The sequence below is a fragment of the Vanacampus margaritifer genome, chromosome 6 (genome assembly GCF_051991255.1).
Source record: "Vanacampus margaritifer isolate UIUO_Vmar chromosome 6, RoL_Vmar_1.0, whole genome shotgun sequence".
Classification (NCBI taxonomy): Eukaryota; Metazoa; Chordata; class Actinopteri; order Syngnathiformes; family Syngnathidae; genus Vanacampus; species Vanacampus margaritifer.
This window is the reverse complement of record NC_135437.1, coordinates 14,159,936-14,182,381: the sequence shown is the minus strand read 5'-3', so window position 1 is coordinate 14,182,381 and position 22,446 is coordinate 14,159,936. Positions and strand designations below refer to the sequence as shown.

The following is a 22,446-nucleotide window of genomic DNA, read 5'->3' as shown; positions in this document are numbered from 1 at the left end:
CTGAAAAATACTAAAATGGCCAATGTCTTATGAAAGGAATAGAAATCACAATAGTGTTCAAGAATTTTTTTTCTTTTTTTTGTCTGGAGTTACTTGTAGCTTCTAGCGGAAGTGCATTTACCAAGTTTTAATTGTTCTGCCTGTAACTGTATGTCACAGATGAGATTGACAAACATATATTATTTCTTTCTTCTATTCTAACCAGTTATGTGATTTCCCAAAGGTTATTTGTAGGTAATGACTGCTTTAGGTTTCCTGAAGGTGACAAAATAAGTATTTCCAGCCGATACTGTTAGTTTTTGCTGCTATGGGTATAAATTGAAGAAAATCATACCATGACTTCAACCCTATTGAGAATCTGTGCATGAGCGTCTGTTAACTCAACTAAAATCCACCATCAGACTGCCTCCTGCACTACCTAAAGCCACTTATTATTCATGTGTTGATTGAGGATTATTGTTCCATCTGGCTCGCAAGGGTATAGAGGATTAGAAAAAAAAGTAAGAGGCGCACCTGATGTCGAGTTTAAGGATGTGGGGCTAGCAAGGAGCTGAAGCACAGGGGCCGGCCGGGCTCTCCAGTGCGGGGGGAGCTGGGCAATGGGATCATTTTTCTGCAGGACTGTCATACACCATCGGCCGCCTCATTTGTCTGCGCCTTTGTTGCCAGGTTCCCCCGCAAAGTTCCAGGATTAGGCCGCAGGCCAACAGTAAGCAGGAGAGTGGGGATGAAGGAGTGTGTGTGTGGTGGTGGTGGAGGAGGGGGGGGGGTGTACTGTATCAGCCAATTATGATAGCGCCTCGTTTTACTTAAAATGTAGCGCATGATGTACGTATTGCATTCTTAATAAATGCTGAGTGGCTGAAAACGAACCCTAATGAAAGATGCGGGCGTGTTGTTGCTCCACATTGCTGGAGTGTGTGACCCAGTTTATCTGCTGCTCAGGTGATTAATGCAGCATCACTACAAATAAAGGTCACGGCCGGAGCACAAGAGCTGAGGGAGTTGCATGTGATTTGTCTGGGGGAGTTTTTCAGGGCAACACTCACTGACTGAACAGCCAGGTAATTATTTTATATACTGCTTCTGCTCACTTGCTGTGGTGAGCTGGTGCTGGAGACAGTAATATGAACATTTTATTTGGACTTTCCAACTAACTTGACTTGAGCAGTGCAAGCAGGCCTAATTAAAATACATAAAGTGTGATTATGCATCTCTACGGTTTACCGAAATGATCATAACCACTTTCATATCTTTGAGGTGCTGCACGCAGAGACTCACACGGAGTCTTTTCCGGAGAAATGATCGCAGCTAAATGAAGCGATGATTTTCTTCAGCCGTGCCAGCTGTAGCGCAAATAGTCTTCAGTCTGCCGGAAAATTCGTCTCCTTTCTTGGAGATTGGAGGGATTTAAGGAAGACGGATTGATGAGCGTGAGGCTTTTGAATGTCTTGATAGTGTTGTAGTGTCAAACTGGTTTTTGCATGCCTTGTAATTTCTTGTATTTCTATAAATAATCACATATCGTGTATATATAAGCATATATATTTATTATCCTCCTCCTTTTCTCTTCAGGTCAATGGCAGAGAGCTGTCCAAGTCCAGCCATGAGGAGACGTTGGAGAGCTTCCTTCCGGCCAAGGATCCCGTCGTGGTTCAAGTCATCCGGCGGACCCCCAGCGGCCGACCTCATGGCCCGCCTCAGGAAATCCGTGTGGTGGATGTGTGCACTCAGACCGACATCACCTTCGAACACATCGTGGCGCTGGCAAAGCTGCGGCCTACGACGCCACCCGTGCCTGACGTCTGTCCCTTCTTGCTCAGCGACAGGTGGGCTCACGTTGTTACATGCTCACGTTAATTGTTGCTTAACCCTGGAGAACTCAAGAACCCTTTTCTTCTTTGGAAAATTATGAATTATACATTAAATGACTGCTATAAGTTCACTGAACACCAAAATATATGTTTTTTCAATTTTAACCCTTTTTTTTTTAACTAGCTCAGAGTTGCTAATTTATCAAAATATATATATAAAACATATTCCTAGGCATTCTGCAACATGATATGAAATAGATTAACAAAAAAAACACAATTTTACCATCTGATGGTTTGCTGACAAGATGGTTTTGTTTGGATTGATTTCCAGCTCAACAAAACAGCATGTTGCCAGCCATCTTGTCACCACCACTCTGGCTCATGTAAGTGCAATATTCATCCACTAGATGTCCCCATGCAGGGGTCAGAAGTGGCACTCTGGACTTTTGTTAAGTTAAATTTGTAAAAAAAAAAAAAAAAAAAAAAAGGTATTTGTTATTTGAGTAGCAGAATTTATACGGGCCAAATTTGACCCCGTGGGTTCTCCAGGGTTGATTGTTGTTGGTTGTTTTGTCTTCTTCCTTATTAACTTTTTGCACATCCCCAATCTTGTTTTATCATCCTACACCGCACAGAGAAGTAGTGATGTGTTATCACCAAATTTAATGACACCATTATTGACATTGAAATCAAATAGAGTATCAACAAGGGGTTTTCCTTGAAAAACTACAAAAGAAACAGGAGTCGTTAATTCCCCTGGTGTCACTTTGATTTTCTGTTCTGCACATCACAAAGTAACAAACAGGAAGAATTAAGCATATTTTCAAAAGTAGTTTTCACCTCATGGGACTGGAACAACAGGAACTTTCTTTTGTTTCTTCTTTACTTTTTTCTTGATTTTCATTATTTTATTTTTTATTACAGACACTATTAATTCATTTGCACCACACTGATTGGTGACACGTAATTTATTGCACAAATAGAAAATCCCCCACAGGACCTTGTTGGCAATTATATAGCAAGAAGGCCCATTTACACTCATCCAAGGTTTACAACGTGATTAAAGCAAATGGGCTCATAAAAAAACAACCAAACAAACAAAAAATTGGACATCACATTGGATCGGGCAACTCGTAGCCCGCGGCCCCGAGCCCAAATGTAATCAATGCGCCCCATAAAACTCCCATTTTCCTCCTCTTCATCTCTGCGATCAGGTGCACAATTCAATATAGCGCCGATTTGATAGATATGACAAATGTTGTGTCACGCGTGATTATGTTCCTTGCAGCTGCTGCCAGAGGTACTTATGTTTCTAAAGTGGAGGCATTGTGACAAATCCTAGTCTGGTTCCTGCTGCTCCGTAATCAGACCATGACATGGCGCTGCTGAAGCGCACATACAATACGATACGATGAGCCTGCAATTCGAGTAGCGAAAAAAATTTGAGCATTTGATGTTCCTCTGCAGGCAAAAAAGTAAATAATTGCCTATAGTCGTAGTTAAAACTGTAAATATACCACAAATATGGCCACAAGACATTTAATTTTACAAGTGCTACAAGTGCTACTACTATACCACTACTACTATTGCTACAAGTACTACATACAGTACAGTACATGCGTGTTTCCACCTTGCAAGAGTCAGCAGTCCCATTCAAAATTTCCGCGGGAATTTTTCTAGTTTTAAATTAATCTTTGATCACCATTCAATTAACCTTCTTGAGCAGATTCACCATTGTGTCAAACTGCCGCAGTGTAGCGCCAACTACTGCCAAGGAGGACTTACTCAATGTCGAATTTTGTTTCCCTTATAGATCGGTGGATAGTATAAGCACCCTCCACAAATATTAGGGCCTGCGAGGGCCCTTCATAACTGCTCGCAGCTCTAGTTAGGACCCGAGCAATTCTTCTTCTTCTTCTTCTTCTGCTGCTTCTTCTTCTTCTTCTTCTTATTATTATTATTATTATCATTATCATTATCATTATCCTTATCCTTATCCTTATCCTTATCCTTATCCTTATCCTTATCCTTATCCTTATCCTTATTATTATTATTATCCTGATTAATCGCATTTTTCAGGGCCTAAACATGAACAATACCCTAAAATAAGGCCGGCATCAGCCCCATACTGATTGATACCTGGTTGTCCTTCAGAATCAAAATATGGTGGGTTGATGGGGGGCTAGGAATAGCCTAAGTCATATCAAAGCGACAACTGTTGTTGTAATGCTGAATTCTAGCCTAGGGGGCACCAGAAGCAACATACTGCAACTTTTAACATTTCCAAATGCTGCCCGATTGTTTTCAGCCATGTTGCTTGTAGCCTGCTTAAGTGTGCTTTCAGAGTTTTTTGTTATCTTGTGTGGTCCTGATGCTGCCACTCAGTAATTGATGGCATGATAATAGGCTGCACAATAAGTGTGTGCGAGGGGGCGGGGGGTTGTCAGTCAATTAAATTGCAGCAGGCAAATCACGGCAATGAGCTGTTATTAGCGAGCGGCTTTACTTTTATCGCACACACTCAAGCCGCAGTGAAAGCCCTCGACGGCGTCTTTCTTCGCCATATTGCAGAGACAAAGGCGACAGGAAATCCTGTCACTCGGCGCCGTTGAAGGGCTTTGAGAGAAAATGAGCCAGAGGATGCAACTTACGTCCGCCTCTTTGTGTTTGCCTGCCTCCCCCGACAGCTGTCACTCCCTTCACACCATGGAGCAGGATTACTACGAAGGCACAGACTACCTCTCGCCACTTCCGGTCGACGGAGACAGGATGGAAGAGTTGGAATATGAGGTAACGATTTCAATTCATCTTTTCAAATGACAGCATACTGTAATCAGCGTTTCCGGTCTGTTCAGCGGCAGTGCCCCGCCATTACTAAATCGTAGCCGCCGCTCCTTCAAATTTCTAATTAAAGCAGTTGGGTGCTGGAGAGGAGTGCAGCCACGCAGTGTTACACCGGATGGATGGTGAAAATGACACCAGACAGCAGGGCTCGACACTGCGACCAATTTACCACAAACGTGGTCAACAGTGTTTGCTGGTTTAAAGGAAATTTTTAAAAAAAATATATCCGTTTGCTGGGCGCAAGTGCACATTTTTAATTAGTAGTGCAACGGATAGGGTTGGTAGGCTTTTATTTTGAAATGGACCTTCGAAGCGCATGGTGGCGTGTCTTCTAACTTGACTCGTTACGGTCCACAGTATTTCGTGGTTTTCGATGCCATCCCGAAATCATATTCGATCGCTAGTTAAGGACACCGAGAAACCGCTATTTAATTACGCCGCCATTGTATGATACGGCACAAGTCTCCGGTGTTAGCAGTTAGCCCCTAATTAGAATGTAAACATTGACCTCTTTTGCGAGATGCGCGGTGCATTCAAATGCATTCGGACATTTCATACTCACACAGGAAGAAGTCCATCAATGCAATAAACGTTACAAATTGCAAATATGTAAAATGGGGTGAAATCACTTTGCTATTTTACCTAATTACAATCATTGATACATCTAGTTACTTATGTTTACTTATGTTTATTAGTCCCCTTTCAACAGCAGGCAAACAATGAACTAGAATGATATTCTGAGTCATAGCAGTTATATTTTCATCAGTCTTCAATGACAATGTGTGGTTTTCCCAAAGTGCAAGATGGTAGGAAGGCCTCACTATAAGAGCTGGAGCCTCTGTGTTGAACAAAATAATTTGTTCTGGTCACTGAAATAACTTGGATGTGACAAGACTTATATTTGTCATAATGCTTAGTGAAGAGTCCCAATGGGAGAATTTGTTTTGGACAGATGAGAGAAAAATTGTGCTTCATGTTAAGTTATTAGATGACTGGTGCTGTTTATTTGTAGAATACATCAAATCCAACATTTCTCTCCAAATATTTTTTTAACTAGTCACTAAAATGTACATTACATTTCCATTTTATATGTCCTTCTGTGAAATAAACAAGTTGCTGAAGTTGCCCTAATAACATGTTTATGTGTGAAAACACACTGTGGCTGCGCACATTTTCCTCAACAGCCAGTTTTCCATTTTGTTTACCAGGCGGTGGAAGCGTCCAAATACTAATTGACTCCCCAAGCATCGTAAGGGTGACAGATTGGAGTGGGGAGGGAGAGGGATTAGGAGTGACAGATGATATTCCACATTGAACACAGCATGAATCATTTGCCATCGCGATTCCTTATTCATCGAGGCAAGATGTAGAAGAAGCTCTTTGCCGGCCCGTTTGACACATCAGGGACTCATCGTGCGTCAGAAAGACAGAAAGGTCTTTCTTCACAATTAGCTGTCATGTTACTGTAAAAATCCCGTGAATACAATGCAGGCCTACTGTATTTTTTTCCATATAAAATTATCCAAAATCGTCCCACCTTACAATACACGGAATCCTAAAAATACCCCCCCAAATTAAACATTTTATAGACGTTTACCGGGTACATAGATATTATCGAAAAAGGCGTACTTACATTCCAACATGATATTTAATGTCTAATGTTACAAATTTGTGTAATTGAGTACCTCGTTTCCAGGAAACTTTCGTGTGTAGCAGTGACGTGCAATGAGCTCTAGGTTTGGGTAGGCAGGCAGACGCACACACCAATTACAAATTTGTGTCGGCAGGCGAGTGTACAACGTATCCTAGGGAGGCCATATTTTTATTTCCAAAAAAAGAGGACACTCAGCCTGACCTCGAGATACTTGATACTCAGATACAAAATGCCGTACATTCAAACTATTTTAACTTAGCGTAGGGTACAGTATAGGTAGAAAATAAAAAAACAAAAAATATTACTCTCTTTTGAAGTAAAAAAAATAAAAATTCCCGCAATCGTTTTTTTTTTTCTTCTTCGAGTGGGGTTCGTACTCATCGCCTCCGCTGCGGCAGCTCAACACTTGCCACTCAGCTAAAGTTCTGGGCCACCGTCAGCCAGCGCGCAGTCTGCCAGCCACAGTAAACGTTACAGTGCACTCTGCCTCCCATTTGCCGCACAACGAAAAATGGACAATTTCAAACCCGCCCGGAAAGAATGTAATAAAGTGAATATCTCCCTGTAAAACAGTCCAATTCCTCACAAAATCAAGCTAGCAATAGCAATGCCAAACACTATTTTAAGTGAAACAGCCAGTTAATCGAAGCACATCCACAAAGCCAATCTTTCCTTTTGCACCATTCTTTGTGAAAAGTATGAATAATTCTTTGTCCCTTACTTTGCTGAAGATCCGGTAGCTAAGGCGTTGGGCTCCCATCCTTCAAAAGCTGACATTTTCCCTCAAAAGAAAGGCGTGAAAATAGTTTTATTTTAAAAAGGCTACGTAGTGATCTGCCTATTTGCGTAAAGGACTTTTCTACTGGGAAACTGATCACGCGGACAGGGCTGGGAAAAGCACAGTAGCGGTGTGCCTTCAGGAGGATAATTTTTTAAGCATTTTTGCCTGCAGGCCAGATGAAGTAATGAGTCATTTGTAATTGAGGTATGAAAATCACCAAATGTTGTCCTTTTTAAACCTATACGTAGTGTAGGCTTTCTGAAATGAAAGAAATATTTACAATAAATAGAAGAAGCCAAACTGTTTCAACTTTCATTTCAGCCTGGGGTAGGCAGTGCCTACCTTGCCAATCCTGACCGCATGTCACTGGTGTGTAGAGACCCTCAACAAGACTAGTCAAGCTGAAAGCAGCAACAATTGTTCATGCTATCCATGATGGAACATTCAGCCAGAGGTCAAATTCAAAATAAAATACAGTATTTCCAAATGATTGCTTTTATTTTGAAGTGGTTCCCGATGGCGTTTCACGGCGTGACCGCTGACTTCACTCATTTTTGTATTAACCTTGGTAGCACTGTCGCTTTAGCCACTGAACTCACCAAACAACGTCATTCTGATATCAAGCTCAATCGCTTAACAACGTTAAAAAAAAAAAGCACACAAAAAACTACTAGCTAATTACGCTGACATTGTATTAATATTCAGCGCTAACTCCAGTGTAAGCGTCTCCAGCTAACTCCTAGCTAGCCTGCAGCAAGCGAGACAGCGAGAGGCGCAAGATCCATTGGATTACTTTTGAAAGGCAAACACTTGCAAGGAGCTGCTGTTGGGCCAGCCCAACTCCACCTCCTCACTTACTAGGCCACACCCCTAAAAGGCACACATTCAATACACAAATACTACTGCACGTACAGTAATATGTACATGTCTTTTCGTTGTTGTTTTTTTAATCAACTTTGTGGGGTATTTTAACTCATTTCAGAGATAAATCTTCTTGGCCACAGAACCCACGCAAATCTTGAGTCAAGGAACCATTCTAGTTCATTTCCTGTTGTAAACCGAGGCACCATATGCTGAAACTAACTGAAGGTGATAAGAACACAATGCTGACGTATTTATTCTTTTATATGTTGTCATCGGCCGTGTTCCCGCCTCACTTCCCTTTTTATTTGTTGCATTTGAATTAGTTCTGAAGATTCCCACCCACTGAGACATGGCAAAAAGATTTGTGCACCCGCTTAGATCACCGTGTCACGTTGGTAGCAAATATCACACAGTGTATTAAAGCCTTTGTGTACCCCTCGTTGCTATTTACAAATCCTATTACACTCAGCGGGCTTTGTAGCTCATGACGGCGCACGTCTGCAGCCACAATGCTTTTCATGGAGAGAGTCTGTCTTGGACGTAGGGAAGACATTCCTTGAAATGACTTTACTTGGAGGTGTCAGTAGAGGAGAACGTTTTGCCCCCACTTCACGGAGGAACCATTGAAAAGCAATTCACCTTTCCAGCACGTCCACGGTGCAATTCCCGGCTAGCTGAAGTCGTTTGCTTGCAATCCGAGATCCATTTGTTCTTGTTAAAAGTGGACACAGGTTGCGTCGGAATGTTCTTTGCTATCACTGCGGCTTTTGTTGCTGTTTTCGGTGTTGTTTATCGCATTCCAAACTCAAGAACAGATTGTTTGTACCACTGCACTATCAGTGGATTTTGTCTGGCTAATGTCAATTTTTGTATGTTGGTGGCATCAAACGACAGCGCGTCATAACATTGATGACCGTCAAATGGAGTTAAAGAGGAAGTCAACCTTAAACATTTATTGACAATAGTATGTTAGTTGTGACCTCACTGGTCTAAACATGACATTCTGATTAATATTACATTTGTGGAATAAGAAGCAAAATCCAGGGGACGGCCATTTTGCCAGTTGCTGGTGACTGAAGATGACATCACAGTTGCTCAGGTAACAACCAATCACAGCTCAGCTTCAGAAAACAGGTGAGCTGTGATTGGTCCTTGTCTGCTGAGCAATTGTGATGTCATCTTCAGTCAATAGCAACTGGCAAAATAGCCGCTTTATGATATTGATAAAATCTGATGGATTATGCTGCTTAATTTATATTCCACTAACACAATATTAACCAGAATACCATATTTAGACTAGTGGGGCTGCATAGAACATATTATTGCCAAGAATTTTTGACTTCCCCTTTAACTCATTCACTCCCAGCCATTTTCACTGAAGCAACCGCCTTTGCTCCTGGCTGTTTTACTGGATTTTGACTGATTTTGCAAGGCCCACAGAATATCGTGTTCTATTGCTATAAAAACATGAAACCTACCAAAAGAAAGATTAGAGTGTCTTCTTTCATCAGGAATAAAAAGTTTGTATCTGTTTCCGTTATGCAGCAGTTAGCATTAGAATATAGTTAAGTTTCATCATTATTCACAAATCTGTTTAAAACACTGGGGAAAATAGTTTTTTATAACATGGCACTTGTTGATCTCTTATACTCTGCTGCCACCTGCTGGCGTGTTTTGTAATAACTGCCATTGCTTTAGGTGACCTCTTCAGGTCAGAGGCTGCATCAAAACCTTCTGCATGCTTTAGCATAAAAAAACAAAAATTGTACAAATATATTTTTGGGACCATGGCAATATTTAAAATAGAACGTTTTTATACGTTTTTGGGAGCAGATGAGTTAAATACCAAAAGTAGGATGATAGTAATGCTCTTCTACATTATAATCCTATTAATAAGCTATAACTGTTAGATAATGATCTCTCGATGAGTCACTTATTTCCTCATGTTGAAATTGTAGAGTGACGACGAGCCGCTGTTAGTAATTAATCACTTGGAGGCAATCAACGACAGCAATAATTGATGGTTGTTTTGGTTTATTACACTTATATGAGAAGCATTAGACCCTAATGAGTCCCGCTATTTAATGTTGGTTACGTTTTGTTTGTGATATCACCCGCTGCCTTTGGAGACTGACAGCAAAAAGGAGCCTGACCACGTTTTTTGTTTTTTTTGCCAACTGTGGCGGATCACCGCAGGAAAATGACAACTTTGCGCTTGTTGACAGGCTTCCCTCTCATTCTCGGTGCATTTGTGGCTGTTTTTTCAATTACTGCTAATCAAAGGCGCCATTATGATGACAGCCCACAGTGCGCCTTGATGGCGGAGCGAACATTTTCGCGCCGCATCACGCCGCCGCCGCCGTTAATTTACTGTCAGCTCTTATCTCAGTGCCGTGTGCTGATCTCCTACCGGGAACTTAAAAAATAAATTTTGGAAAACAGAAATAAATTGAAGTTGTTGTATCCTGACACTTCTTCTTTGCAGTATTTTTCTCGTTGTGACCTCTCAGCCCAATTCTTTGTGACATTTTCTTGAAAGCGTGCCATTCACAGTATTTTTTTTACACAGAAGGTGTAGTTTGTTCTCACACATAAATTGAATCTATGAGGCAGAAAGGTGTGATGTCGCGCCCGCTCACAGCTAATTTGTGTTTGTTATTCTCGGATGGCTGCGGACCTTGCCGACGATTTCAACATCCTTCTCGCGTGGTATTAGCATGCAAGGTGTGTCGCGCGGTCTCTGGAGCTCCTATTACCACCTCCGCTGCGTTACGAGGTGCGCCGGCATAATATTTCTAATGGCTCTCGGTGCCTGGAAGCATTTTGAGCATATGGCGCCATTGAGATGACACGTTCATTTTCTTGTCTGGTCTTCGCACTTCTACAAGCAAGTTTTGAAGCTGTCACATCTGCAGATTCAGTCAAAGATTGCAGCTTTGTTTGATTTTGTTTCAAGGTGTGTGCTCACGGGTGGTGAAAAATGTGTGCAATATGTTGGAAATTGTATCAACATTACGCGGTACAAGTTCTTGAGCATTTCGCTGGTGGTAATGTGTTCAACAAAACTCATTGCAGCTGTGCTTACCTGCTTTGGCATGAGCAGGGATGGGTGGGAGGGGGCACCACATGAAGAAGGCGGGGCTAATGGGTGGGTGGGTAATCCACAGCACAGAATCCTGATTGTGTGTTTACGGGCAAGAGGAAGGGGCGTCTGGCTGGGATTGAGGGGCTGAATCAACACAGGAAAACTCCCATCCGCCGCACCCGGGCTTTCAAAGATTTTCCCTAGTGTTAGGGTTTCAAAGTGGGGTTTTAAACTAGAGTTGGGGTTTCAAAATAGGGTTTTTAAATTAATGTTAGGGTTTTTATGTAGGGCTTTAAACTAGTGTTAGGGTTTCAAAGTGGGGTTTTAAACTAGATTTGGGGTTTCACACTGAGGTTAGGGTTTTAAATTACGTGTTTCAAACTATGGTTATTGTTTCAAGGTAGGGTTTTAATTATGTTAGGGTTTCATGTTGTTTTTTTCACTTGGGTTAGGGTTTCAAATTAGAGCTTCAAACTTGAGTGATGGTTCCAAAGTAGGGTTTTAAACTAGGCCTAGGGTTTCAAAGGGGGGTTAGAGTTTGAAAGTAGGGTTTTTAAATTAGTGTTAGGGTTTTTATGTAGGGCTTTAAACTAGTGTTAGGGTTTCAAAGTACGGTTTTAAAACTGGAGTTTGTGTTTCAAAGTAGAGTTTGTAATTAGGGGTTGCGTTTTAAACTTTTTTTTTTTTTAACTAAGGTTAGTTTTAATTTGTTAGGATTTTAAAGTAGGGTTTCAAACTCGGGTCAAGGTATCAAATTGGGGTTTTATACTAGGGTTAGGGTTTCAAAATACGATTTTCAATCCATAGCTGGTGTTTCAAAGTAGGGTTTCTTATTAGGGTTAGGGTTTCAAAGTAGGGCTTTAAACTATGGTTAGAGTTTTAATCTGTTAGGGTTTTAAAGTAAAGAGTTTCAAACTCAGGTGAAGGTTTCAAATTTGGGTTTTAAACTTAGGTTGGGGTTTTATAGTAGGGTTTCAAATTGGGGTTTGGGTTTCAAATTGCACTGCATCACTTTCTGTACTAAAATCCCACAAAATTCTCCCGTGTCATTTGGACCCAGAAGCAGCAGGTGTTGACTCTCCGGCAGTCTGCCCCTCATCTAATCCAACCTCTATTAAACTTCCCCTTCCCTGACAAGTCCTGTCATACGTGACATGTGAACACACACACACATGGTCACGAAGAAATAAAAACAACCGTTCCGTTCTTTTTTTTCTTCTTTTTTTCTTTTTTTTCCCCCCGTCATTCCGCTCTCCACTCGGACAGGCCGCCGAGCGTCACCTTGTTTCTGCCCTAATGAAGACCTCAGGTGGAAAGGGCCATTTCACACTTGATTCCCTCCAACGCTGTTGATATGTCGCCGCATTGGGAGGCGGGGCCGCCGGTGTACACACCGGAGGGGGGAGAGAAATTGGATGGCGACATCCGGAAGGAGGGGATTCGGAGACGGGTGTCCTGCTTTTGTGCCCTGAAACTTGAATGAGGACTCGATGCAGATGCGTGGCTCATGTAAGTCAATAGTTTGTTGATGCCTACCAGGACGAGGCGAGGAATTATTTAGTGCGCCGCATATCATACGTACGCTTGCTTGCATTTGCATAATTTGATCATATTTATGGTTTGATGGTCTATATTTGGCGCCGACTCGAAAGAAAAACACTTGATCTCCTGTGACATTTCAATTCCCCACGCGTGAGAACGTCTCTTATGATCAAACGCGTTCGCACTCCACAAAGTCAGAGGGAAGTTTGCCTTCCAGTGTGTTCAAAGTTAGTCGGAATTTTCTGCTTGTACGAGAAGAATCAAACTTGCCGTTTCGTTTGATCTTCATTGAGTCAGGTTTTTAAAGAAAAAGTAAAGAATAGTATAGATTTTTTCCCCCTGCTTACTGCTAGGGAGGCTCCAATATCACGTATTTCAGACAGAATATTAGAGTACTTACATTTGAGTACTGGCTGATAATTACTAATATTTGACAATGTCGTTCAATTGCCATTTTGGAAAAAAACAAATAAAAAAAGTTTGAGTAGTTGAAAAGTGAAAAGTGTTCAATGAAAACACAAACTTTCATTAAACATGGCATAAGTTTCACACACAAAATATAACACTCCTTTGGCACACTATCAAATATGATTCAAAAATACTATAAAATAAATATTTAAAAATAAATACAGGGTACATACAATAAGAATGTCACAGCAAAGCTGCAGTAATATAACTCGTTTTCACAAAGTAGAAGTAATATATGAGCATTCTTATATAATATATACAGTAATCTTTCTGTATATGTTGCGCCATTTGTGTTTAACGTTATGTATTAGCATTAAGGTAGCAGGTACAAAGCTACAGTATGTCTTTGTAAAACAAAGTACGTGTTTAGTTAACTATGTATGTATTTAATTCTCTTTATTTTGTGTGTTAGTTTTGCAGTAAACTTCAATTCAAGCACGTTGACTCTTTTTGAAGAACTGTTTGCTATGTTTGCCAAAATCCAGACTGAACACAACGCCTCACGTGTGTAACAGACTGCTATTAGCATTTTTACTAGTGCAAGTAGGAAGTAATTTAAATGGAAATGATGTAATTAAAAACATTTGAAATAGAATAGATATGAGGAAAGTTTTTGTTAAGTACTGCACACAATTCATTACCATCGCTAATGCTAATGCGACAAGACACGGCAGATTAACACTTAACAGTAGGACTTTGAATTTGTTGTTCCAAGGTTTAATTTTTAAATATCATTGCTTCAATACGATATTTGCTATCAAGTTTTTAGAATGTGTTTAGTTTGCACTTCCTAAGTTGTGGACAAGTGAATTGAAACTCTTTTGTTTGTATGGAAGTTTTTTGTGTAGTGAGTTTGAATCAAACAGCCCGACACAACTCACATAGCATGAAAAGCACTGACATGAATTTTGATAGTCCAACTTTTCATCTCGCAAGCGGCTCTCCATCAATTATAGATCGTCTTTGTTGAATCGATGATCAAGTAGCATCGGCTTTCCTTTGAATGAAATCCCGGCAGTCTCTCATTTGAGGCTCTACTCTGACATTAAGCTCCGTTTTCAACTACTGTTACCTTAATTAAACCGTATGCAAATAGGCAATCGGCAGCAAAGTGAGCATTAGGACTCGTCGTCTCATCCATCGGATGCACTGCGATGGCATTTCCATCTTTTTCCGATTCCTTTCACACGTAGGCCTTGATAATTTGCTGAAATGAGCTATTAAAGTAATAGAACAACTTCAACCTCAAAGAATCGCTGAAGAACCGCAGTTTCTTTCATCTGCACAACGCCTAGGGCAACATTTGCGTTACTGTATGTTTTCTCCCCTCTCCTCCACACAGGAAGTGGAATTGTGCCGACTCAGCAGCCAAGAAAAGCTGGGGCTGACTCTGTGCTACAGGACGGACGAGGAAGAGGACGTTGCTATCTACGTCAGCGAGGTGAGGACATGACAAAGTGTGAAAATATAACAATACGTGGGAATCATACCCTGGAAATATTTGCTTTAGGAGTCCAAAACCCACCTTAGTAACACTTACGAGTCATACATGTATGTTATATTTGGACGGGTAAAATCCGATTTTACAAAGTAGATCGCATCAACAAACATCTGATCCATTTTCCAGATGTGGACGAGGCCATTTTCTGTCTGGAAGATATTCAATATTTAAACATCAAACTAGTGCTGTCACTATCGAATAATTTTAGAACCGATTAATCTATCGATTATTAAATAGATTAAATAGATTAATCGACTAATCAGATTCATTTTAATTTTGCTTTAAAGTGTATTACAAAAGCCTTTTTTTTTTTAACCTGTTTAATAACCAGTGATTAGTGGTTATTTCGTACTTCGTATTTGATGTTTACTATGTTACTAGTTGGGTCATTGGTTTTCAAAGTAAAAACAATAATAAAAATTAAATAAAAATGAAAAAATAGTAATCAACACAAAATAAATGACACTAAGCAGTCAAAATGCTATTATGGTTACAAACAAAATGATTCAAGAGCATTGCCTTGTGCTATATATATTTTTCCAGTAATTAAGCTTGAATGGACTGAGATGATTTAGTTTTCTAATCCAGATTGTTCCACAAACTGACACCTTGAGTTGAAATACATCGTTTATTTGGTTTTGTTCTATATTTAGGTTTAGAAAAAATTATCTGTTCCTCTTAATTTGTACTTACTTTCACTTTTTTTAATGAATTTTTTAAATTTGATTTGCATGTTAATTTGTAAAATTTTCTGTAAAAGAAAAATGGGTTCAGTATAGGTAACGCGATTCTTAAAATAGTTGTCGATTAATTTGATAATCGATTACTTGTTAATTAATTGATTCATTTTGACAGCTCCACATCAAACAACAGAATGACGAAGTTGTGCTAGCTTCATGCTAGCATTCAATGTGAAATGCCATAAGCTGGCTTTTAAAAGTTAGCATCAATGTTGTCACGGTAATTTAAACATTTCATCCAACATCATTTTAACGCCATTTTAACGATCCAAACGATGAAGGCAACCTAACGTTGAGTCTCTTTTAGCCGAGATGAAGACACGAGCTGACTTTCACGCGTTGCAGTACTCTTGCTTCCATTTCTCTTAACTTTTGTCTCGGATTCGTTTGAAGTTGAAAGCCGAGCGGAATATAAATCTGCGCTCGACAGCTACTGGCAGCGTTTGTTGGGAGAGGAGGGGGAGAAAAAAGTTGGTTTGGGAAGAGTGCGCTGCATTTCGATGAAGCGGTTGAATGTCAGTCTATAGGAGGAGGTGCTGCCCTCGTTGGTTTTGAGCGCAGCCCCGCCGTGTATAGAAGGTCGTCTGACGTAGTTCTTGGGCAGGTTAGAAAGAAACATGAATTTCTGTAAAGCATTGTTTTTCTCAACAGCTGAAAATGTTGACATGAAAATGTTGTACTAGACAGTTCATCAACAAACCGCCGTTTCCGTTTTATTTCATTTCTGGTTTCTACCGTTCTTCTAGCCTCTTTCTTCAGATCCATCAAAAACAAAAAAGTAATAGAACGAGTTCATCATTTATCCGCTGATCTAAAGGTATGCTGAAGTTCCACCCTTAAGGTTGTCCACACACAGCACAATAATTTAGGCTGCACTTAAAATGATTTTGTTTTGTTTTTTATTCACAAAGAGATGCAGAGCCATCTATAAAAGAAATCATCAGCGTCGCTCTAATTCTACACTTTGCTGATAGTTTTACAACTTTCACCTTTTATATCTTCTATCTTATTTAATGTCGTACTATTTTTGGACAGGTTTAGAGCAATCGTCTTCTGTCTCCTAAACAAATACACGTCATTTTCAGCTCCCTTAAAACCTTTTTTTTATTGTCACTTTGCAACTCGCATAACATCACAGCTTTATTCTGACTTTCTCATAACACGACAAATTGATCACAAATTTTCATGACAAATGCACTTTATTCTAATATTACAACTTCCTGTAATTTTTAAAACTTATTGTCACACAACTTTTAGCGTGACAGTGTCACTTAATTCTTGTCAAAATGTCAAGTTTCTCATATTAGTTTTATTTTCTTAACACTGCAACTCTTGTAACATTCTGATTTTTTTTTTTTTTACAAAGTATCATCTTTATCGCCCTAATCTCACAATTTTATTCCTTTAATTAACATTGCATCTTTTTTTCCTTAACCTTTACTACCAACATTGCAACTATATTCTTTTTTACATTTTTTCTCTCTATATTACTGTATACTCATGAAATTGTCATTATTAACCGATCCTAACGAGTTTTTCAGGTAATTTTGCAAATTTCTTAATTGTCAATGTTTATCATAAACATTACATCCGTATCATATGTAGCATAGCATAGCATTGCCTCTTTATTCCTGTGACCGTATGAGTTTTTCCTCCTAATTTTTCTTAATGTTACTTTTTTGTAACGTTTTGTTCATTTTCGTTTATAAAAAAAAAAATTGTAACCGTGACTTTTTTTTAATCGAAGATTTTTATTATTTTTTTCTCAGAATGCTACCTTAATTATTGTAAAATTATAACTGCGTTTTTATCATATAACTGTACTCACATGATGCTTATCTGTCACAGCTTGTGATTTTTTTTTTTTGTAATGTTCTGACTTTATTCTCACAACATTTCGTCTTTATTTCCCAAACTTAAAACTCTAACATTACAAAAAACATTCTTGTAACATTAGGACATTTTTTGGTGACGATACAACCTTTTTCCTGGAATATTACGCCGTTTTTTTTGTAGTATTACACCGGTTTGTTGTTTGTTTGTTTTTTTTGGGGGGGGGGGGGGGGTCATTGTGAAGCATTTTTTTCAATTTTTCTTGCGTAACATTACGACTTTGTTCCCATAAAGTAACGTAACTTTTTTTTTTAACCTATTTTAACAATATATTTTCTTGTAGCATTGCACATTTGTTCTTTACTCATTTACTTTCAAAAATGTATAAAAACTTTCTATTTTAAATATTGCCATGGTCCCAAAAATGTATTTATACGTTTTTTGTATGTTTTTTATGCTAGAGCATACCGAAGGCTTTGATGCAGCCTCTGAACTGAAGAGGTTATTTAAAGCAATGGTAGTTATTACAAAAAACGGCCAGCAGGTGGCAGCAGAGTATAAGAGATTAACCAGGGCCATGTTGCAAAAAAGCTTTTTCTTTTCTTTTCTTTCAAACAGGTTTGTGAATAATGATGAAGCTATATTCTAACGAAAACATACAAATGTCCTTTTTTTTTCCTGATGAAAGAAGAGACTCTAATCATTCTTTTGGTAGGTTCCATGTTTTTATAGCAATAGAACACAATATTCTGGGGGCCTTGCAAAATCAGTCAAAATCCAGTAAAACAGTCGGGAGCGAAGGGGGTTGCTTCAGTGAAAATGGCTGCAAAAATGAATTAACGTTGACTTTTAATTAATGTCTTTCGACTTAATATAACGCGACAAATATTTAAAAATAAATAAATACAAATTATTATGAATATATTTTGAGACATTGCGGCTCTTGTAACATTGAGTCTTTTACCCTTTTTTTATTTTATAAAATGATGCTCACGTTGGCTTTATTTTAGCAACGACGAAACTGCTTGTAGTTAGTTTTCGTTGACTCTAGCTGTCCCTCCCACACGACTAAATACAACACAACCTTCAATTCCTTTTGTTCCCTGTAATCCAACCGTGTCAGTCGTGTCGGGTGCCCCCTCCCCACTTTAACGAGTGTTGCTATGTATAGGAGCGTGATGAAGATGAAGCGCCACAGCATCCTCACAGATAACAAAAAGAATTGCCACACTGACACAAGTCCCGCCCCCTTGTTGTTGTGTCACATTAGCTGCAGCAGGTGCATGCCGTGTCAGGTTTGATTGATGATCACCCGGGTCTTGGGTCTGGGTTCTGACCTAACCCTGTTGCCTCTCCTTTCACAGATCTGTCCCAACAGCATCGCCGCCAAAGACGGTCGCATCCGAGAGGGGGACCGCATATTACAGGTATGGGAAAAAAAAAAGAAAAAAAAGACCCTGATCACACTCAACTGCTGTCCCCCCAGCATGAAGAGCTGCATTCATTTTTAATGGCCACACATTAAAGGGGGATCTTTCCCCCCGCTGTGACTGTTAAAAGGCGAGAATCGCCCCCCTGGCTGTTTTACTTACAGACTCAGCACCAACTGTTTTTTTTTTTTCCTTTTGGTTCTGGATGGCTGCTACGCTGCAGCTTCGTTGCAGCTTCGTGCCTCCTGTGGGAGAGAGGCGAGACGCACATGCGGAATGCTTCGTTGCAAAAGTAGTCACAGGGTGTACATGCACTGACTTGTTTTGACCACCTGGAGGCAGCTAAAACACTTAGGATCGCCCCCTCGTTTGAAAAAAGCATCTGCAGCATAAAATAAATAAATGAGAGCAAACGTTTTCATTTATTGATTGATATTTCATTCTTATTTTATTTTTTATTTATTTTTCTATGGAGAGCTCAGTATTGTTCATTCAATTTGACATGTCATCATTGATCTCCTTTTTTATTTTTTATTTAAAAAAATTTTTTTTATATATATATTTTTTTGTTTGTTTGCTTTTTATTGATATTTCATTCTATTTATATGTATTTTTTTGTATTTATTTCGACATTCATTTTTAATTTTTGAATCTTGTTTTTTATTTTTGCATTTATTTTTACTTTTATTTATTTAGGGATTTATATATATTTGTGTTGTTTTATTTCCATTTATATATATATATATATATATATATATATATATATATATTGAATTATTTGTTATATAATTTGTATTTTCACTTTTATTCATTTATTTTTTTAATTTTGGCAGTTTTGGTCATCCATATTACACTTGTAACAATCACCTTTTCATCCAAATATTAGGACTTTATCACTGCCATATGGCGACTTAACAGCTTTTCAGATTTGATTCTACACTTCACATCCAACTTTTTTTTTCTCTATGTTGACGTCATTCCCATTCTACGTATTACGACATCGTTGTTGAAAAATTCCCTCATATTATGATATAAAATTCGATGACCGTATTTGTCTGTTTATATCACAACTTAATTTCTCAAAAATATTTTGTAACATTTAAAGGATACTGTATTTCTTTCTTTGCGCCCCAAACTGTTGTCTCTAATTGTGCAGTGGTGTTGGCTGAGTGATGCTATCCAGAAGGGGGTGTTGCGGGGGTTGTTTACGTGTACACCGCCGCCATTATCCGCCGATGACAGCGCCATTAGTCTGGCCGGCCAAAAGATGGACGCTCGCTGTCAGCGGCCAGTTAATTGTACGGCGAGATGTATGTACGCGCCGTCTGCCCACTGTAGCACCGTCCCATTCATAATAAGTGCTCGGGGCTTTTTATTGCATGTGAGCTGACCTCTTTTTGCGTGCGTATGCACCTGCGTACACCTTTTGTCTCGCACTAATCCGCTTTTGGTGTCATCTTCAGATTAATGGGCAGGATGTGCAGGACCGAGGGGAGGCCATGGCTGCGCTCTCCAACGAAGAGTGCCGCAGCATCGTCCTGCTGGTCGCCAGGCCCGAGATGCAGGTTCGAAGGCAACTCGTATACAGACATCCTTCCATTTACCTTCCATTGCGCTTGTTCTCAAGAGCCAATTGGCTGTCGTCAAGTCATGTCAATCGAGTCTACATATTATTTTTTACGCTCAATTAACGACCGCCCACACAATGTTTAAGGGGCAGAATGTTCGCGTGGAGGAGCCATTTGAACTGTGTAGCACTACCGCTAGTTCCCTGCTTTGACAGGACGCACTCGGTTAGCCGTTAGCAACGAGCTAGGTTACTACAGCTCTCCAAGAGTCCATGGGCACTCTCAAACCCCTGTGAGAGCCAAGATCCGAATCTACGTCTTTTTGTCAATTGGAGTGACTCTAAACCACTTGCTCTTTAGATGTGAGGCGCATTTTATTCAGCAACTCCAAAAAATAGCTCGTAAGTGTTAAAGTGTAAGACATCGATGTGTTCTTGGTTCGCTTGCAGCAGAGTGGCTTCGGCTTGCAGTAAAGGGGCGTCACTTTGCAATGTGCATCTGAGAACATTAAAAATAAAGGTGTTCAACGTCCTGAAAAGGGGTCACTATAACACAATTTAGCAGTAATTCAATTCAGTAATAATGCAGGTATTTGGGTGGACTGGCATCAAGTTGTATTTTTCTATTTTAAAAATGTGCAGAAGTTCGCAAGTTACTTCATGTTAAAAATTAGATAGCTCTAAATATGAAAAGAACACATTGACCTTTTATGGTTCGTTAGCCGTAATGTTGCATCATTTTACAATGTGCATCCGTATTGAACTTAACAAAATAAAAGCATTCCACGTTATGCAAAGGAGTCACTGTAACACAATTTAGCAGTAATAAATTGAATAGCAATGCATTTATTTTGTGGGGACTGGGATCAAGTTGTATTTTACATTTTTTTAAATGTGCAGAATTTCACAAGTTAGTCAGCTCTTAATATGAAAAGAAAAATGCACTGAGCCGTCACCATTGTCTTACAAACGCAATTATGCCATGTAGTGACGGAAAAAGGACCAACACAAATCAGTCACACTCGTTTTTTTTACAGTATCGTACATATTTTTTAATTAAAAAAAAAATGAATTATGAAATTACTGTATCAATGACTAAAAAATGCAACCATATTTCTATTAGGTTAGTATTTCGTCCCACTTTTATTTTAACAAGAGTATGAATAATTAGAAAAAAAATATTGTACATTTTATTGTAAATTTAGATATAAATTGAGATATAAAATGTGCAATTAATTTGCGATTAATTGTGAGTTAATTGTTGAAGTCATGTGATTAACGATTAAAAAAAATTAATCGACTGACACCTCTAATACATATATGTACATATTAGGGCTGTCAAAATTAAAGTTAACTTTGGAGAGTAATAGAAATTGTTTAGAGCGTTAAAAAAATTAACTTAGTTAACTCGGTTTTATTTACTTCCTGTTATGGCCTATAACCTGAAGCCAAACTTAGCCTCTGGCCCGAAGATGGACAAATATGGACTATAGGTAGTTTTAATTTCTGTTTTACTTGACACTTGTTGGAGAAATCTCAAGTAATTTGTGAACTTTACAAAGCCAAATTCAAATAGCATATTAGTTGTACGTCTTTGGCATATTATCTCAGCGCAAAATTACCTGCTCAAATTCCCTCTATGGACACTTGCACGTCAGCCTTGCTGAAGTGTGCTGAAAGCGGGCACAACTAAACCTGCAAGTGAGAAGTTCCGAGAATCATTTCTATGAGAAAAACATTTTGACCGTTTTGTTGAACAGTTTTATATACAGTATATAACATATTATATTCAAGGATCAAAGAAAGCTATTAGGACAGTCTTTGACGCTAAATATACTTTCTACTTGATGATTTGTCATTAATTCCAAGATTTTACGCAAGTAAACATCTGTTACAAGCGTTGGAGAAATAAGTAGAAGCAGAAGTAGAAAAATGTGATTAATCGCGATTAATCACGATTATTTACGGAAAATTGTGCATTTAGTTACAAAATTGTAATCGCTTGACAGCAATAACTGTCTTGTGGAGAGATGCACACCCCAAATATATATAAATATTAAATCTACTTTGTGGCCTACATCCTATCCTCCATTACTACCTTTATTGTGGACTGAGCAGCCAGGTGAGACGTGTTTGCCCTTTTTCAAATCGCAACAACTCCCCTTTTAAAGGCAGCCATCGCATTCTTCCTCTTCGCCATTTACTCTTCGGTGGTGTCATCACACACACACAAAATCCAATCAAAGAGCCATACACACTTCTTAGGTGCTTGGGGTCAACCTCATCAGCGTGTTGCTTCTTTCCAAGTCATTCTTTCCCGCCC

At 39.2% G+C, this 22,446-nt stretch overlaps 1 protein-coding gene across 3 annotated transcripts in view; it reads left to right on the top strand.

Annotated features, from left to right (window-relative positions):
• The window catches only part of LOC144053626 (PDZ domain-containing RING finger protein 4), a 63,265-nt gene that overhangs the window by 36,912 nt on the left and 3,907 nt on the right, over positions 1-22,446 (top strand). Inside the window, exons 2-7 of one of the 3 annotated variants that reach the window (XM_077568270.1) lie at positions 1,576-1,829; positions 2,146-2,197; positions 4,502-4,604; positions 14,395-14,493; positions 18,491-18,553; positions 20,020-20,121. In XM_077568270.1, coding sequence (XP_077424396.1) covers positions 1,576-1,829; positions 2,146-2,197; positions 4,502-4,604; positions 14,395-14,493; positions 18,491-18,553; positions 20,020-20,121 — 673 coding nt within the window. Of the gene's footprint in view, positions 1-1,575; positions 1,830-2,145; positions 2,198-4,501; positions 4,605-12,361; positions 12,552-14,394; positions 14,494-18,490; positions 18,554-20,019; positions 20,122-22,446 lie in introns of those variants that run through there. The other 2 variants (XM_077568269.1, XM_077568271.1) reach the window with 2 other exon arrangements.